Source organism: Mobula birostris, chromosome 9, assembly GCF_030028105.1.
Source record: "Mobula birostris isolate sMobBir1 chromosome 9, sMobBir1.hap1, whole genome shotgun sequence".
Lineage (NCBI taxonomy): Eukaryota > Metazoa > Chordata > Chondrichthyes > Myliobatiformes > Myliobatidae > Mobula > Mobula birostris.
The window spans coordinates 131,371,843-131,387,669 of record NC_092378.1 but is presented as its reverse complement, the minus strand read 5'-3'; the positions used below and the strand labels follow the sequence as shown (position 1 = coordinate 131,387,669).

General features: G+C 38.6%; 1 protein-coding gene across 3 annotated transcripts in view; it reads right to left on the bottom strand.

The window, feature by feature from the left end:
• snx29 (sorting nexin 29) overlaps positions 1-15,827 on the bottom strand; it is a 548,890-nt gene that overhangs the window by 412,377 nt on the left and 120,686 nt on the right. For all 3 annotated transcript variants that reach the window (XM_072268845.1, XM_072268842.1, XM_072268844.1), the window contains 2 exons: positions 14,829-14,892; positions 5,552-5,680 (listed from right to left, as the gene is read on the bottom strand). In XM_072268845.1, coding sequence (XP_072124946.1) covers positions 5,552-5,680; positions 14,829-14,892 — 193 coding nt within the window. The remainder of the gene's footprint in view (positions 1-5,551; positions 5,681-14,828; positions 14,893-15,827) is intronic.

The following is a 15,827-nucleotide window of genomic DNA, read 5'->3' as shown; positions in this document are numbered from 1 at the left end:
TCAATTTTCAAAACGAAACACTCTCGTAGCCAGTCTGAGTTATATTGTGAATTACTGCAAAATCATAATCACTTTTATGCTGTTCATTTCTAACAAAAAGGAAATGGGTGCGATTTGTCCATGATTGTTATTCACAGGATCCTAACAGTCAGAAGAGCAGAAGAAATGAACCATGATCTTCAGGGTGTAGAATTGTTATTTTTCTTCTATTTTTTCCACGGTAGTTTAACTTTCCTTTACTTGCTTGCTTGTATTTTTATATTATAATCTATATATTTTATATTATCATCTCACAATCATGTAATTGTTCGGTGAACTTTTCAGTAATTGCTTTTGGGGAACTGTACAAAAGGATAAGTTACACCTGAACCTAAGAGAGTCAAATATCCTTGCAGGCAGGTTTGCTAAAGCCTTTGGGGAGGGTGTAAACTAGTTTGGCAGGGGGATAGGAACTGGAGTGATACGGCTGAAGATGTGGTAGTATACAAGTAGATGCAGTGTGTAGTGAGATTGTAAGAAAGGACAGGCAGATGATAGAATAAAATTGCAGTCTGTGGGATGAATTGAAGTGGAACATGGGGACAAAATCTTAAAGGGTGACAAATACAGGACTGAAGGTGTTATATTTGAATGCATGCAAAATACAGAATAAAGTAGATGATCTTGTAGTGCAGTTATAGTTATACAGAATGGCAGGTATGACAGGGGGGCATCACTGAATCCTGACTGAAAGAAGATCATAGTCAGGAGATTAACATCCAAGGATAAACTTTGTATTGAAAGGACAAGCAGGTTGGCTGAGGGGGCCAGGTGGTTCTGTTGGTCAAAAACAAAATCATATTCTTAGAAGAGGTGACATATGATTAGACGATGTAGAATTCTTGTGGGTAGAGTTATGAAACTAAAAGGGCAAAAAGACCCTGATGGGAGTTATATACAGGCATCTGAACAGTAGCCATGATGTGGGCTACGAATTACAATGGAAGATAAAATAAAGCTTGTAAAAAGGGCAATATTACAATAGTATGGGTGACTATTGTAATGTAAATATGCAATATGCAAATAGATTAAGAAAAATCAAGTTGGTGCTGGATCCAAAAGAGGAATTTGTAGAATGCCTACAAGATGGCTTTTTAAAGCAGCTTGTGGTTGAGCCCACTAGGAGAAAGGCTATTCCGGATTGTGTGTTCTGCAATTATCCAGATTTGATAAGGGAGCTTAAGGTAAAGGAACCCCTAGAAGGCAGTGATCATATGATGATAGAATTCACCCTGCAGTTTAAGAGGACAAAGCTAAAGTCACATGTATCAGTACTACAGTGGAGTAAAGGGAATTACAGACGCATGAGAGAAGCTGCCTAAAGTTGGTTAGAAAGGGACACTAGCAATGATGATGGTGGAACAGCAACAGCTGCAGTTTCTGAGGGCAATTTGTGAAATGGAGGAAGGATACATCCCCAAGATGAAGAAGCATTCCAAAGGGAGGTTGAGGCAACTATGGCTTTAAGGGAAGTCATAGACAGCATAAAAGGAAAAGAGAGAGCATATAACAGAACAAAAAATGGCGGTAAGTTAGAAGATTGGGAAGCTTTTAAAAAACCAACAGAAGGCAACTAAAAAAGCCATAACAAGAAATGGAGAATGACAGTGAGAAAATAGTAATGGAGGGTGGGAGGGTCAAAGAAATGGTGGAAAAACTTAGTAAGTCAGACTTCACTGTGGAAGACACTAGCCATAGGCCAAAATTCAAGAGTGTCAGGGGGTAAAAGTGAGTGCAGCTGCCATTACTAAGGAGAAGGTGCTTGGGAAGCTGAAAGGTCTGAAGGTAGATAAGTCACCTGGACCTGATTGACTACACCCTAGGGTTCTGAAAGAGGTAGCTGAAGAGATTGTGGAGACATTGGTAATAATCTTTCAAGAATCATTGGTTTCTAGAATGGTTTCAGAGGACTGGAAAATTGCAAATGTCACTTCAATCTTGAAGAAGGGAGGGAGGCAGAAGAAAGGAAATTATAGGCCTATTAGACCAACTTCAGTGGTTGGGAAAATGTTGGAGTCCATTATTAAAGATGAAGATTTGAGGTATTTGGAGGCACAAGATAAAATAGGCCAGCATCAGCATGATTTCCTTGAGGGAAAATCTTGCCTGGCAAATCTGTTGGAATTCTTTGAAGAAATAACAGACAGGATAGAGAAAGGAAAGTCAGTGGATGTTGTTTACTTGGATTTCCACAAGGCATTCGACAAGGTGCTACACATGAGGCTGCTTAAGAAGGTAAGAGACCATGGTATTACAGGAAAGATACTAGCATGTATAGAAGATCACCTGTCAGAAGAGAAAGCTGGGAATAAAGGGGGCCTTTTCTGATTGGCTGCTGGTGACTATTGATTTCTGCAAGGGTCAGTGTTGGGATTGCTTCTTTTCACTTTATATATCAATGATTTGGATGACGGGATTGATGACTTTGTGGCCAGATGGCAGACAAAATGAAGATAGATGGAGGGGCAAGTAGTGTTTAGGACAGGGGGAGGCAACCTACGGCCCATGGGCCAAATCCAGCCCGCAAAGGTATTTTGACCGACCCACAAGCAAATATTGGGATACCATGCTTATCTGATCCGCGAGTGATTTTTCTTTATTCTGAGTGTTTCACACGACCACACTGATGGACACGCATGGCATCTTATTACACTGGCCCCAGGTTCCATTTTGTTCCAAACCAAACACTGGTATATACGAATGACGGGAAGGCAGACTACCTTATTAATATGTATTAGATACTCTCTGTGCACTCACAGGTTTTCAGATGGGATCATTCAAATTTGTAAACAGAAACAGCGTCACTGTGTTTTAACAAGAAATCCACACCAAATATCCAGATATTTACATGTGCTACAATACTTGTTGAATAACCCGCGTTTCGAAATAAAATCGAAGACAAAAATTCCAATGGCAATGAATGCAAAACGCAGGAAGGTACACACTGAGTGCCGAAATTTCCAAGACACTTGGACACTAGATTACTTCTTCATCGAGCAAGCTGGGAAACCAGTTTTTTTTGTGAAAATGGTCCAAGAATTGAGAAAAGAGTTTTCATCTCGTTTTGCTGATTTTCACTTGCATGCAAATGAGTTCAAGCTGTTTGCTACTCCATTTGATGTGGAAGTGGACACTACATCAGAAATTTTTCAAATGGAATTGATTGAGATGCAGTGTGACGACATATTGAGATCGAAATTTCATTCTGAAGATGTGTCAGTGCTTGACCTCTATAGAAAATATATTTATCCAAGTGGGAAGTATCCTAACTTAGTGAACCATGCAAAAAAGATGGCATCATTGTCTGGCAGCACTTATCTGTGTGAGCAATTATTTTCAAAAATGAAGTTCACCAAGAACCATTTGAGAACAAGATTGACTGATGCCCACCTGGATAATGTCTTGCTCTTGGCATCAGCAAGTCAGACACCCAATATTGAGAAGCTTTCAAGTAACAAACAGCATCAAGTTTCACATTGATTTATCGACTATTTGCATTAAAATTTTCTTTTTTATTATACTTAATTTCCCAACATTCAATGCATCATGTTCATACGTTTTATGTTTAAAGATTCTTTGTGTCCTTTTAATAGATTCAAAAGATGCCTTGATTGAAATAAATTGCAAGTAAACTGAGTTCTTCGATTACTAATTGGCATCCTTGCTTAAGCACAAATGATTTTCTATCATGTGTTATTCATTAATTTGAGGCAAAACATAACTAGATATATTTAAATGGATAATTCTCATATTTCAATTTTTTATGGCATTTATCTGGCCCACCATCCGCTCATTAATATGCGATCCGGCCCACAGAGGCAAAAAGGTTGCCGACCCCTAGTTTAGGAAGTAAGGAGTGTGCAGAAGGACTTAAGACAGATTGGGAGAATGGGCAAAGAAGTGGCAGTTTAGTTATAGTTCATAAATAGTTATATAGTTTAGTTAGGTGTAAGGTCATGCACTTTGTCTGAAGGAATAAAGGCAAAGACTATTTTCTAAACTGGGAGAAAATACAAGAATCAGAGGTGCAAAGGGAGTTGGAAGTCCTTGTGCAGGGTTCCCTGAAAGCTAACTTGCAGGATGAGTTGGTGGTATGGATGGTAAATGCAATGTTAGCATTCATTTCAAAAGCAAAAGGATATAAGAGCAAGGATGTAAGTAATCTGACTGGCCAACAGATTTCCACATTACTTTCAAAGTATTCAGAATGGTTTTCCTCCATTGTTTTGTCCTTAAAATCATATTTAAACTTTAACAACCAACTTTTCCCCCATATACACTTAATGTGTACATATTATATCTGTCCATAAACACAAGAGATTCTGCAGTTGCTGGAAATCCAAAGTAACAAACACAAAATGCCAGAGAAACTTACAAGTCAGGAAACATCTATGGAGAGGAATAAATAGTCGACATTTCAGGCTGGGACTCTTAATCAGGGCATCCTGTCTCTTGTACGTTGGATTACACAGCAATCTTAAGTAAACTTTCTGGGGGAGCTGATTGGAGATAGTGCAGAAGAGTTTTGAGGCCAAGTCTGATCACAAGAAAGCAATTAAAGTTGGTGATGCAGGTAAAAGCATCCCCACTCCCTCAGGATTTAAAATGGTGCTGTAGGGCACTTACTTATTTCCTATGTTTGCACATTCAAAAATCAGACAGCAGTGGGGAAGAAGCTGTTCCAGAATTGTTTAGTACGTGCCTTCATGCTTCTGTACCTCCTTCCTGATGGCAACAATGAGAACAAGGCATGACCTGGGTGATGGGGTCCTTAATGATGGATGCCGCCTTTTTGAGGCATCACTCCTTGAAGATATCCTGTATACTGAGGATTCTAGTGCCCATGATCAACCTATCTAATAGCTGACCACAAAAATTCAATGTAACACACCTTATCATTTTCATTGAAAATACTAAACAACACACTATTTGAGTAGCTTGAAATGGTTAAAACCTTTTCCAGTTCAGCCAACAAAACCTCATCAGCTTTGAAAATCCAAATGTCTCCTTCTATTTCAAACTAATAATATAACATAGCTAAGGTAATTCATTTGTATTTTCTAAGTTTGATTTACTTTTTGAACTTTATATAAGGCTAATGATTTAAATACAAACCACAACCACAGTAATCATGTTATCAGTACTTGAAATGGATAACTCAGAAATAAAAGTAATAAAAGTTTGACAAACAGGAAAGTGCTCATTAGGCTTTTATAGCTGTTTTGTAAATCAACATCAAAATTGGTAATATGGCATACTTACTAAAATGTGTTTTAACATAATGACTCCAATAAGTATCGTTTAACGTAAAGCATATATGTTTAAGGGAAATTTTGTTCTTCCCACCTTCTGCATTTAATATAAATTTCTCACATCCAAGCCACATTCTGAAAGTAAGGAAGTTAGTATCAAAAATCCTTCCTTGCACAGATCCCAATAGCCTCCATAGAACAATGACTGATGCACTGTGCTTCTCCACCCATTCTTTCAGTTTGATTCACCTTTCTCCTACCTTGCCAATGCCTGAATCTTGGCAGCATGTCGCTCATCCTGCTCTGCCAGTTTCTTTTTCTGGTTGTCAATTTCTTGCCTGAGTGCTGCAGAATGTTCCATCTCACCATCAAGTAAGTTTCGCAGTGATCTGGAAAAAAAGGATTTACCATCTGTTAAACCAGATCTTCAAAGCAATCTGGTGTAGAAAATGTAAAACTAAGAACTTCAAAATGTCTTTAAAATTTACACTAATCTTTGACTCCTCATCCATAAATTATGAAATATTTTAAATCTCATATACAAAAGCAAGCTTTAAAGGTATTTTGTCTCAGAGATATTTACCACAGATTGAATAACATATTTTGTTCTCTAGCCTAATTTTTTCCTCAGTGCGAAGTTTAAAATTATATCAATTATAGACTAAAACAAAACAGAACTTACTAAAATATATAAAAGAATACATTAATCGCTTCAAACAAAAAAATTCCTTGTCAACCTACATTCCTAAACTTTTACTTAATTCTCTCCCAAATTTCATTCCAGCTTTCATCTGTCAGCTTCTGTAACAAGCAGCTAATTACACAATTTCAACACATCTGTTAAATTAAACTATTCTACTCTGAAGTCTTATTCCCACTACAAACATTTCCTCCTTATTTATGCCATCTCCTTTGGGTTTTCTGATCTTGTGGTCGTTGACAGAGGTTTCTCCAACATCCTTCTCCGATAACTTCCCTGGCCCTTCTTAAATCGTGCTGCTTTCAGAAGTCCACTTATGGAAACATTTCTACTCCAACCCACTCACTTCCTCACACTGGTCTGTCTAAATTTTGGCCATTGTACCTTTTATACCTTATTAAACTGCTCAACAGTTTCCTAACATCTTTCTTTTTTTCTAATTTTCTACTCACAACCATCTGTTGTCTACCATCCCTATCATCTCAAATTTGAGCACATTCAGCTGAAGTCTGATATACTGGCTTAGATATCTATTGCCAGATGTGCCTTGGCCTTCAAATTCCCCTCTTCTGTAAATGTACTATATTCCTGGCTCATTCCATAGTAATAAAGTGCAAAACACCTTTTTAAAAGTCATACTAGAATTCTTCCACTCCATGAGCCACCAAGTGTGAATAGCTCACAGACTTCTTTATCACCAGTAAGATGATCTCTAGTTCATCTCTTAGAGATCACTTTCTAGTTTGTACTCCTTCCCCACCCCACCCCCCTTCTTCTTAATCTGGCCTTTTCACCTTTCTTTCTAGACCTAATGAAGGGTGTGGCCCAAAACATTAGCTCTTTATTCCCCCTCCACAGATGCTGTCTGACCCACTGAGTTCCTCCAGCATTTTGTGTGTGTTTCTCTAGTCAATTGTTGCTTTAATCAATTTTTCAGGATGCAGAATAGCTGGCAAGGACGGGTTTTTACTACCCATTCCTGATTAAATATTTAACTGTACCTAAAATATTCTTGTTAAATATTCTTCCCACAGTTAAACTATCTCTTTATCACACCTTTATCTCCATGGATACTGCATGACCCATTGTGTTTTACTCCTCCAGCATTTTGTTTTATTTTTTAACCAGTTTCTATTCATTTCTCCTCCACTATGCCAACATACCCTCATACTCTCTCCCAAACTTTGTCCTACTTTCCTATCTTTCATTCGTCTCCATGCTACTTCTAACTTCCCTGAACTATGCATCCACTCATTATGATTTTTCCTATTGCATTCAACCATTTCCATTGAACATACAAACTTCCAACCACTATTCTTGACAACACCATAGTAACAAATCTAAAGCTGCCATAATAAAGCATAATGCTGCAAACTGTGTCAAGGATTCTAAATCAAACAGGTTGAGACAAACATAAAGCAGAAGAAATTTGAATCAATGGCCAAATATTTGTTCAAATTAACAGTTTTGAAATACATTTTACATTGTTCACTTTATATTTCAATACTTTGAGTACAGGAGATAGGATATGTTGAAGTTGGATGTTATGAGGGGTATAGAGAGGGTAAATGGATCAGACATTGGGTGTAGTTTTGGTCACCTACCTACAGGAAAGATGTAAATAAGGCTGAAAACTACAGAGAAAATTTACAAGGATGTTGCCAGGACTGGAAGACCTAATTTATAAGGAAAGGTGGAACAGGTTAGAACTTTATTCCTTGGAACATAGAAGATTCAGGGGAGATTTGATAGAGGTATACAAAATTATGAAGGGTATAGAGATGGTAAATGCAAGCAAGCTTTTTCCACTGACGTTGGATGGGACTACAACCAGAGGTCATGGGTTAAAGATGAAAGGTGAAAATTTAAGGGGAACGAGGGTAAATTTCTTCACTCAAAGGGACATGAGAGTGCACATGTGGTGCATGCCAGCTCAATTTCAACATTTAAGAGAAGTTTGGACAGGCACATGGGTGGTAAGAGTATGGAGGGCTATGGTCCCGGTGCAGCTCAAAAGCAGTAGGCAGCTTAAATGTTTTGGCACGGACTAAATGGACAGAAGGGCCTGTTTCTGTGCTGTACTTTTCTATGACTTTAAAGCCTGAAAGAGAGGTGGAAATGGAGGAACCTTCATAGCTTGAGGCTGATAGAGCTGAAAACACAGCCATCAACAACAGGGTGAAAGAAGGGTCGTATAAGACACAGCAACTACAAGAACAAGAACTTTAGTTTGGTAGTTTCAGAAGACTAGGGGTAAGGCCAATTTGGAACTGCATGCTCTTGCACATGTGGGATAGGAGATATCTGGTGGGATGAGCAGGTTGACAGTTTATGCAGTTGTGCTGAGCCTCTATGTATTCTAGCTTCTGAAGCATGAACTCTAGGTTCTCAGACCCATTCCAAGCATCCATTAAGCAGTGATGGACCAGGGAATTCTGAGGATTAGTAGGGATGCTGTATTTTATCAAGAATGCCTTCAGAATAGCCTTGAGTCATTTCCTAAGTCCTTTGGCAGAATGTAGAAATAAAGTATTTCTTTCAGAAGCCTGCTGTTGGATATGTGAACAAGGTGACCTGCTCAACAAAGCCCAATGAGAGTAATTAGTGTCTCACCATTGACAACTATAACCAAAGAGAGGATACTGACCTTGATTCACCTATTCTTCCAGAGAATTTGGGGGATATTGATGGAACCTTTCCAATTATCTTTCCAGTACCTTGTGGTGTCTGCCTGTGGATAGTCTCTCTCACAGAAGAATACAAGGAGGTAAAGATCTTAGCTGATAGTTATTTTTTTTTGCCAAGTTTGAGATCTTAATCTTCTAACAACCTTTCCTTCAGTATGCCAAAGGCTGAGCTGACTTGCTGAGGGCAGTGGTCTCATTCCATCTTTGATGTATTTCTTCACAGAAAGAGAGCTCCCAAATGATAGAAAACGATACATATTTCCAGGGTCTTGCCATGAACTCTCCATCATAAGAAGGCAGTGTTATACAGTGAGGGCAAATTGACAGAGGACCTTGATCTTGTGAATGTAATGCTTGTTCTCCCACAAGCTTCCATGAAGGATTCAACAATGACCAAGAGCACAGCACCTATTTGTGTGCAAATAAAGAGGCATCCATACACTGCACAGTACAATTCTTGGTTCTGAAATATACATTCAACAGCTGAACAGTTCCACTGTAGTTTTGCAGATTAGTTCCGCTCCAGTGAAAGGCTTATTGAATGTGACGTGGAGTACAGTGGCAAGTAAAAAATAAAAATCAAAAATCTCTTGGTAATGACACAGCCTAACTTGAAAGTGAACGTCACTGAGATTGGCTCTGTTACGGATTCAATGGTTTGGATCATGGCGTCAATGTCAGCCTAAGATAAAGATGAGATGCAAATGAATTTCTGTGGCCAGCTGCATTAGAAGGGAATGCTCCAGGGTGCTTCTTGATCTCTCCAGTTCCTTTCATTTCTCTCTCAGCTGTAGAATGGTGAAGACCATAATTTTTATACCTTCAGATGGACAGAGTCCATCTAAAGGCATATAAAAAAAAATATGGTCTTCACCACACGATTTGAGAAGCAGCTCTTCAGCCACTGGGAAGATGTGACTGATAAGGATTCTGGTGAGGATTTTCCTCAGGCAGTAAAAAGAACCACCTCTAGGTACCTTCAGGTTGCACAAAGAGTGGTTTCTCCCAAGTCCATTGATGTCACCCTCCCCTTCTAAGACGTGGATGATTGCATTGTGGATTTATTGCAATTGCTACTCACTGCCAAGTTTCAAAACATCAATAGGGACACCATTTACTGCCAAAGTTCTGTTTTCACTGAACAGGAATATGACCTTTCCAAGAATGCAGGCAGAGCTGAGGCAGACAGGGTGCTTTGAGATGAAATCAAGGGCAGTCATGTGAAGGTCAGAGTTCGGGTTGAAGGAAGGAGCTAAGTATCAGAGATATCTGAACCTGAAAATTTTACAATCAAGGCAATTTTAGGCCAGTACCGAGAGGACAGTGATCACAGTAGTCATTGGTGAAGGGTAACCAATTCTTGACAGAACATGGTATGCAGAATTTTCAAAGAACTCTCCTATATGTACGATTTAATAATGAGCCCAGTTAGAATAGCAATAGACTGGTAGAACATGAAAATAATGAAAATAACTAGGAAATACAAGTTAATATTATAGTTCCACATAGTAGTACAAAGCACGACAAATAAAACAAGGATTTTTCTGAAGTTATGAAGCACAACTGCAAGATACTCAGTATGTGAAGAGTTAAACAAATGGCACAGCAAGAACTGCTCATTTGGATTTGACCTAATTAACTGTAAATCTATACTAAATCACAGTGCAATTCTGCACTGCACCTTGATCTAGTTAAATTCCTGTTTCTTATTTGTTTATCAAGCATAAGATTTCAATACACCGAATAACACTCTCCCTGCATAAATAAAAAACAACGTAAACATTCCACTCCGCCATGGTCTGCTACAATTCCTTTGCATATTATGTTAAAGATACATAAAATTTCATGTGTTTCACTAAGTCCCCAATGTGCACCTGGTCAGGGAACAGGCAACAAGCAAGCGTCATCTCTCGTTTCAAGTTATTGCTTAAATACATATTTCCAGGCTATATTTTTAAAACAGAGCTGAAAGTGTAATTAATCATACAGTGATTGTTTAGAAAAGATAATGACAACTTTAAAAGTTGCACTCAAAATAATAATACAAAAGATTTCCAAATGTTAAATAATCTACAAAAGAATTTGCAGATTATATAAATTATTCCATGAACTAGCAGATTTAACAGTCAGGCCCACCTCTGATTAGAACAGGTTAAGTATTTGTAACCTGAATAGTCTGCGAGTTGGAAATGGGGCTGCAGACCGAATTTCTACATGGCAGATGATGCCAGTTGCCCTGTAGCAGCCTGCAAGTCCATCCAGCCAGCCTCCAAAATGCTCATTCGTATGCACCGGATGTACACAAGCCAGACATTCAAAAACTGGGGAGGAACTGTAGTTGACTGCAAGATAATCCCAATTTTAAATAAAAGCAAAATAAAAGTATGAATTCTCCTCATAATTAAAAGTAACTCCATCATGTATGACCTGAAAAGTCAAAGGTTAAATCTATCAATGCTAAATTAGATAATTATCACAAATGGTAGTGGGTGGTTCAACTGCCCTCACTGGCTCTGGGATCAGAAGGCAAATAAGATTTATCAGCCAGAATCCTATTCTTATTTACTATTCAGTAAGCTCTAACAAAAACATTATACAGCATTACATTTGAGCCTGCAGCACAGCTACGAGACATTCACACTAAACAGTCCATAATGCATGAATATTCAATGTGTGCAACTTTGCGACAAGATTTCATCAAACTAATCCAGCACATCCTTCTGTCCTTTCTCCCTTCTGTAGTTTCCATTGCTATAATTTTCTTCAACACTCCTTCTGTTTCTCATCTCTGAGTCATGATGTTTCTCCTGATTTCTCTCATGAATTCGTTCGTAACTCTTCTACATTTACACCAGGATTAGGTCAGTATTAGATTGGATTTTATCACCCCACTCTGCTGACCTTGATTTAGTTGACAAGTAACAGGACAAAAGCTAACTGGACAGGACAGGAATATGAAGTTATCATTTGCACAGATCATAGCACATATGCCTGGTGTTTTGATTCCACCTGCTTTTCGGCCTATATCTGATATAAAATTACTAACTAAATTTATCAACTGCCTGTAATTTCAGTTTTCTGCCTTCTTCATAATTAAGTATTTCATATTTTTGGCTCTGATTTTAGATTCAGATCCTATTGTCTTCATCTCTATCAGTAGGGCTATTGGACTGTGGCAGGAACATTAGCTGATTATTTCTATTTATACATCTGACCCTAGAGCCAGTGATGGCAATTGAACCATCCATTGCTACCTCGGAAAAAATTAGTCCACAATTATACTAAAATAGAACTCCATTCAATCTCTGAACTATTACTAAACCATTTGTGTAATTTCCAATCAAACAGGAGAATTCATAATCATCGCAAACAGGAATTCTGCAGATGCTGGAAATTCAAGCAACACGTCAAAGTTGCTGGTGAACGCAGCAGGCCAGGCAGCATCCCTAGGAAGAGGTACAGTCAATGTTTCAGGCCGAGACCCTTCGTCAGGACTAACTGAAGGAAGAGTTGTAAGAGATTTGAAAGTGGGAGGGGGAGGGGGAGATCCAAAATGATAGGGGAAGACAGGAGGGGGAGGGATGGAGCCAAGAGCTGGACAGGTGATTGGCAAAGGGGATATGAGAGGATCATGGGACAGGAGGTCCGGGGAGAAAGACAAGGAGGGGGGGAACCCAGAGGATGGGCAAGAGGTATAGTTAGAGGGACAGAGGGAGAAAAAGGAGAGTGAGAGAAAGAATGTGTGTATAAAAATAAATAACGGATGGGGTACGAGGGGGAGGTGGGGCATTAGCGGAAGTTAGAGAAGTCGATGTTCATGCCATCAGGTTGGAAGCTACCCAGACGGAATATAAGGTGTTGTTCCTCCAACCTGAGTGTGGCTTCATCTTGACAGTAGAGGCGGCCGTGGATTGACATATCAGAATGGGAATGGGATGCGGAATTAAAATGTGTGGCCACTGGGAGATCCTGCTTTCTCTGGCTGACAGAGCGTAGGTGTTCAGCAAAGCGGTCTCCCAGAGAAAGCAGGATCTCCCAGTGGCCACATTTTAATTCCACATCCCATTCCCATTCTGACATGTCTATCCACGGCCTCCTGTACTGTAAAGATGAAGCCACACTCAGGTTGGAGGAACAACACCTTATATTCCATCTGGGTAGCCTCCAACCTGATGGCATGAACATCGACTTCTCTAACTTCCGCTAATGCCCCAACTCCCCCTCGTACCCCATCCGTTATTTATTTTTATACACACATTCTTTCTCTCACTCTCCTTTTTCTCCCTCTGTCCCTCTGACTATACCCCTTGCCCATCCTCTGGGTTCCCCCCCACCCCTTGTCTTTCTCCCCAGACCTCCTGTCCCATGATCCTCTCATATCCCCTTTGCCAATCACCTGTCCAGCTCTTGGCTCCATCCCTCCCCCTCTTGTCTTCTCCTATCATTTTGGATCTCCTCCTCCCCCTCCCACTTTCAAATCTCTTACTAGCTCTTCCTTCAGTTAGTCCTGACAAAGGGTCTTGGCCTGAAACGTCAACTGTACCTCTTCCTAGAGATGCTGCCTGGTCTGCTGCATTCACCAGCAACTTTGATGTGTGTTGCTTGAATTCATAATCATTTTTGCTTTCTACCAATAATTTTCAAAATCTTAAAACTACTAATTTTCCATTAACCATTAACTTTCCATAATCGAGAGCTTACAAGCTTTGCTTAAATTTTAACATATTATCTAACTTCACGAACCTTACACTGGTAAACCTACTCTGTATTCATTCCAAAGACAGATTTATAATCCAGTCTTCCAATAATAAAGAATACCATTACATTTGCTTTCTTGATTTTATTTTGGAACCATTTTGTTTTCTAATATTTACATTTGTCCTATTTATAATAATTATTCATTCATGGAAACCAATGTTACTTACGAAAGCAACATTTATTGTCCTGTCCCTAAAACCCCTTGAACTATGTGAGTTGTCTGGTCACTTCAAACTACAGTTTTGAATTACTTTGCTGTGGGTCCAAAGTAATATATTTGCCAGACCAGGTGGGGACATCAGACAATAGTCTACAAGATGGCTTTTTAAAATCAGCAATTCAATAGCTTCACAGTCAACACAAAAGTGCACAATATTTTACTCCATTTCTTTGTTTAATTAATTTGTGATTCCCAGCTGACTTAATGGAATTTGAATGCGTCTGGATCATTAGTCCAGTATCTCCATTCCTTGGTCCATACTCTTTATTATTCTATCCTCAATAAAATTTATTGATCAGTTTTGACCTCCATTGTTGTTGGCTTGTATTATTTACAAAGTATTTGGATCTATTAGCTTTTAATACAAAATTAATTAACTTGCATTCATCTGCACTGAATTATGAGCAATTATGAAATAGGAAAGGCATCAAAACATTCTTGCATCCTTAAAATTTGCCCTTATGATAAGCTATCAGCATTCAATTTACACTTTTGATGCATCTGCTCAAGGTTAAATTACTTACTAATATTCTCATTCACCAGCAATAGCTTTTCCTACAATTACTTTGAAGCTTCCCCCCTCACCCCCTCCTGGAACAAAGAGAACAAAATGTTCAGCCTTTCACTGCCCTTAGATACATTTACAATCTCCTTTGCAGTAGCTGAACAGGTATCAATTTAGATCTCTCATTACATGGGGAGCACTAACTATTCCAACATAACAGAAAGAACTCAGAATAAGGTCTCTGAAGGAGAGCTAATAGAAATATCAATGGATCAAATGACTATCTATAGTTGACTGACATGTATACAAAATGGTACAAGTAAAAATTTATTGATGAAAAAACGTGGAAAAAAAAACAAAAGATGAGCTTTGCACCAAATACCACCAGTATATACCAAATTTTAGCCAGCCAGTGGTGTAGTGACAGACTTTGAAGTGAGTGGTCCCGAGTTCTAATCCGGCCAGCTCATTACACACTTTCTATCCGTGCTGAGTTGAGCATCGAACTAGCAACTCAGCCCCGTAAAAAATAGACAAAATGCTAAAGAAACAACAAGGTGGCTGCCACAACACACTGAGAGGAATAACAATCACTAAATTTACAAAAGACACTAATTAATACATTCATTTAGATTAAATGTACTCTTAACATTGCAGGGAACAATACCTGTTTTGCTCATCCAGTTCATCCTTTCTGTTCATCATGGCTACAATAGCTTGTCGTAGTTCGTCTGAGGAAGCAAATCTTCGATTAACAACCACATTAACAATAAAGCTGATGCAAAAACAAACATTTCATCTCTTAATTTTTTTTTCAACAAGATATACTACATATTCAAAGGTGATGGGCATAGAGACAAATTTATAGCCCATTTTCCAATGAATTAGAGCTAGTTAATTTAATATTTTATGACAGGAAATTCTTAGAAACTTAAAATTACTCAACATCTGAATTCAGAATTTTTTTTAAAAAAAAACCTTTGAAAAGGTAATAAGCTAAAGACAATAGTTAAAATGGAGATAGGTTAACTAATTATAGAAAGCAAATGAACCACCAAGAGAATGATCAAGGTGGTAGAATGGTTAAAAAAAAGTTGTTTATACTATCAGGTTAGAGGCGACGCAAACAGAATTCGAGGTGTTTTTCCTCCATCCTGAGAGTGGCATCATTGTGGCAGTGGAGGAGGCCATGAACTGACATGTCAGAGTGGGAGTGGAGATTGGAATTAAAATGGTTAGCTACCAGGAAGTCCTGCTTGTTGCAGATGGGATCAAACCTGCAAAAACCTACATCAGTGTGGAATTTTGGATAGCATAGTAAAAAAAAAGGATATTGGAGATCCAATGCCTGTTTGTCAGAATGATACGTAACGTGAGCAAACACGAATATCAAATAAACACAGGAATAGTTTAGGCTGTTTTGGTAGGACCAGAGGAGATGATGTGATTTCACAGTGGCATATCTGAAGCAATAACATATGGTGGAAACTCCTTAGTATGAATCCTTGAGAATACAAGGACCTGAGGGATTTCAACATTACATTAAATTGATGTTCAGCATAGAGGCAGGAGAATTTCTTTTTTAAATGAGAACTGTGAAGATGTGAAATACATAACCAAATTTGGTAATGGAAGGAAACAGCACATTAAGAGTATATCAGCAGTT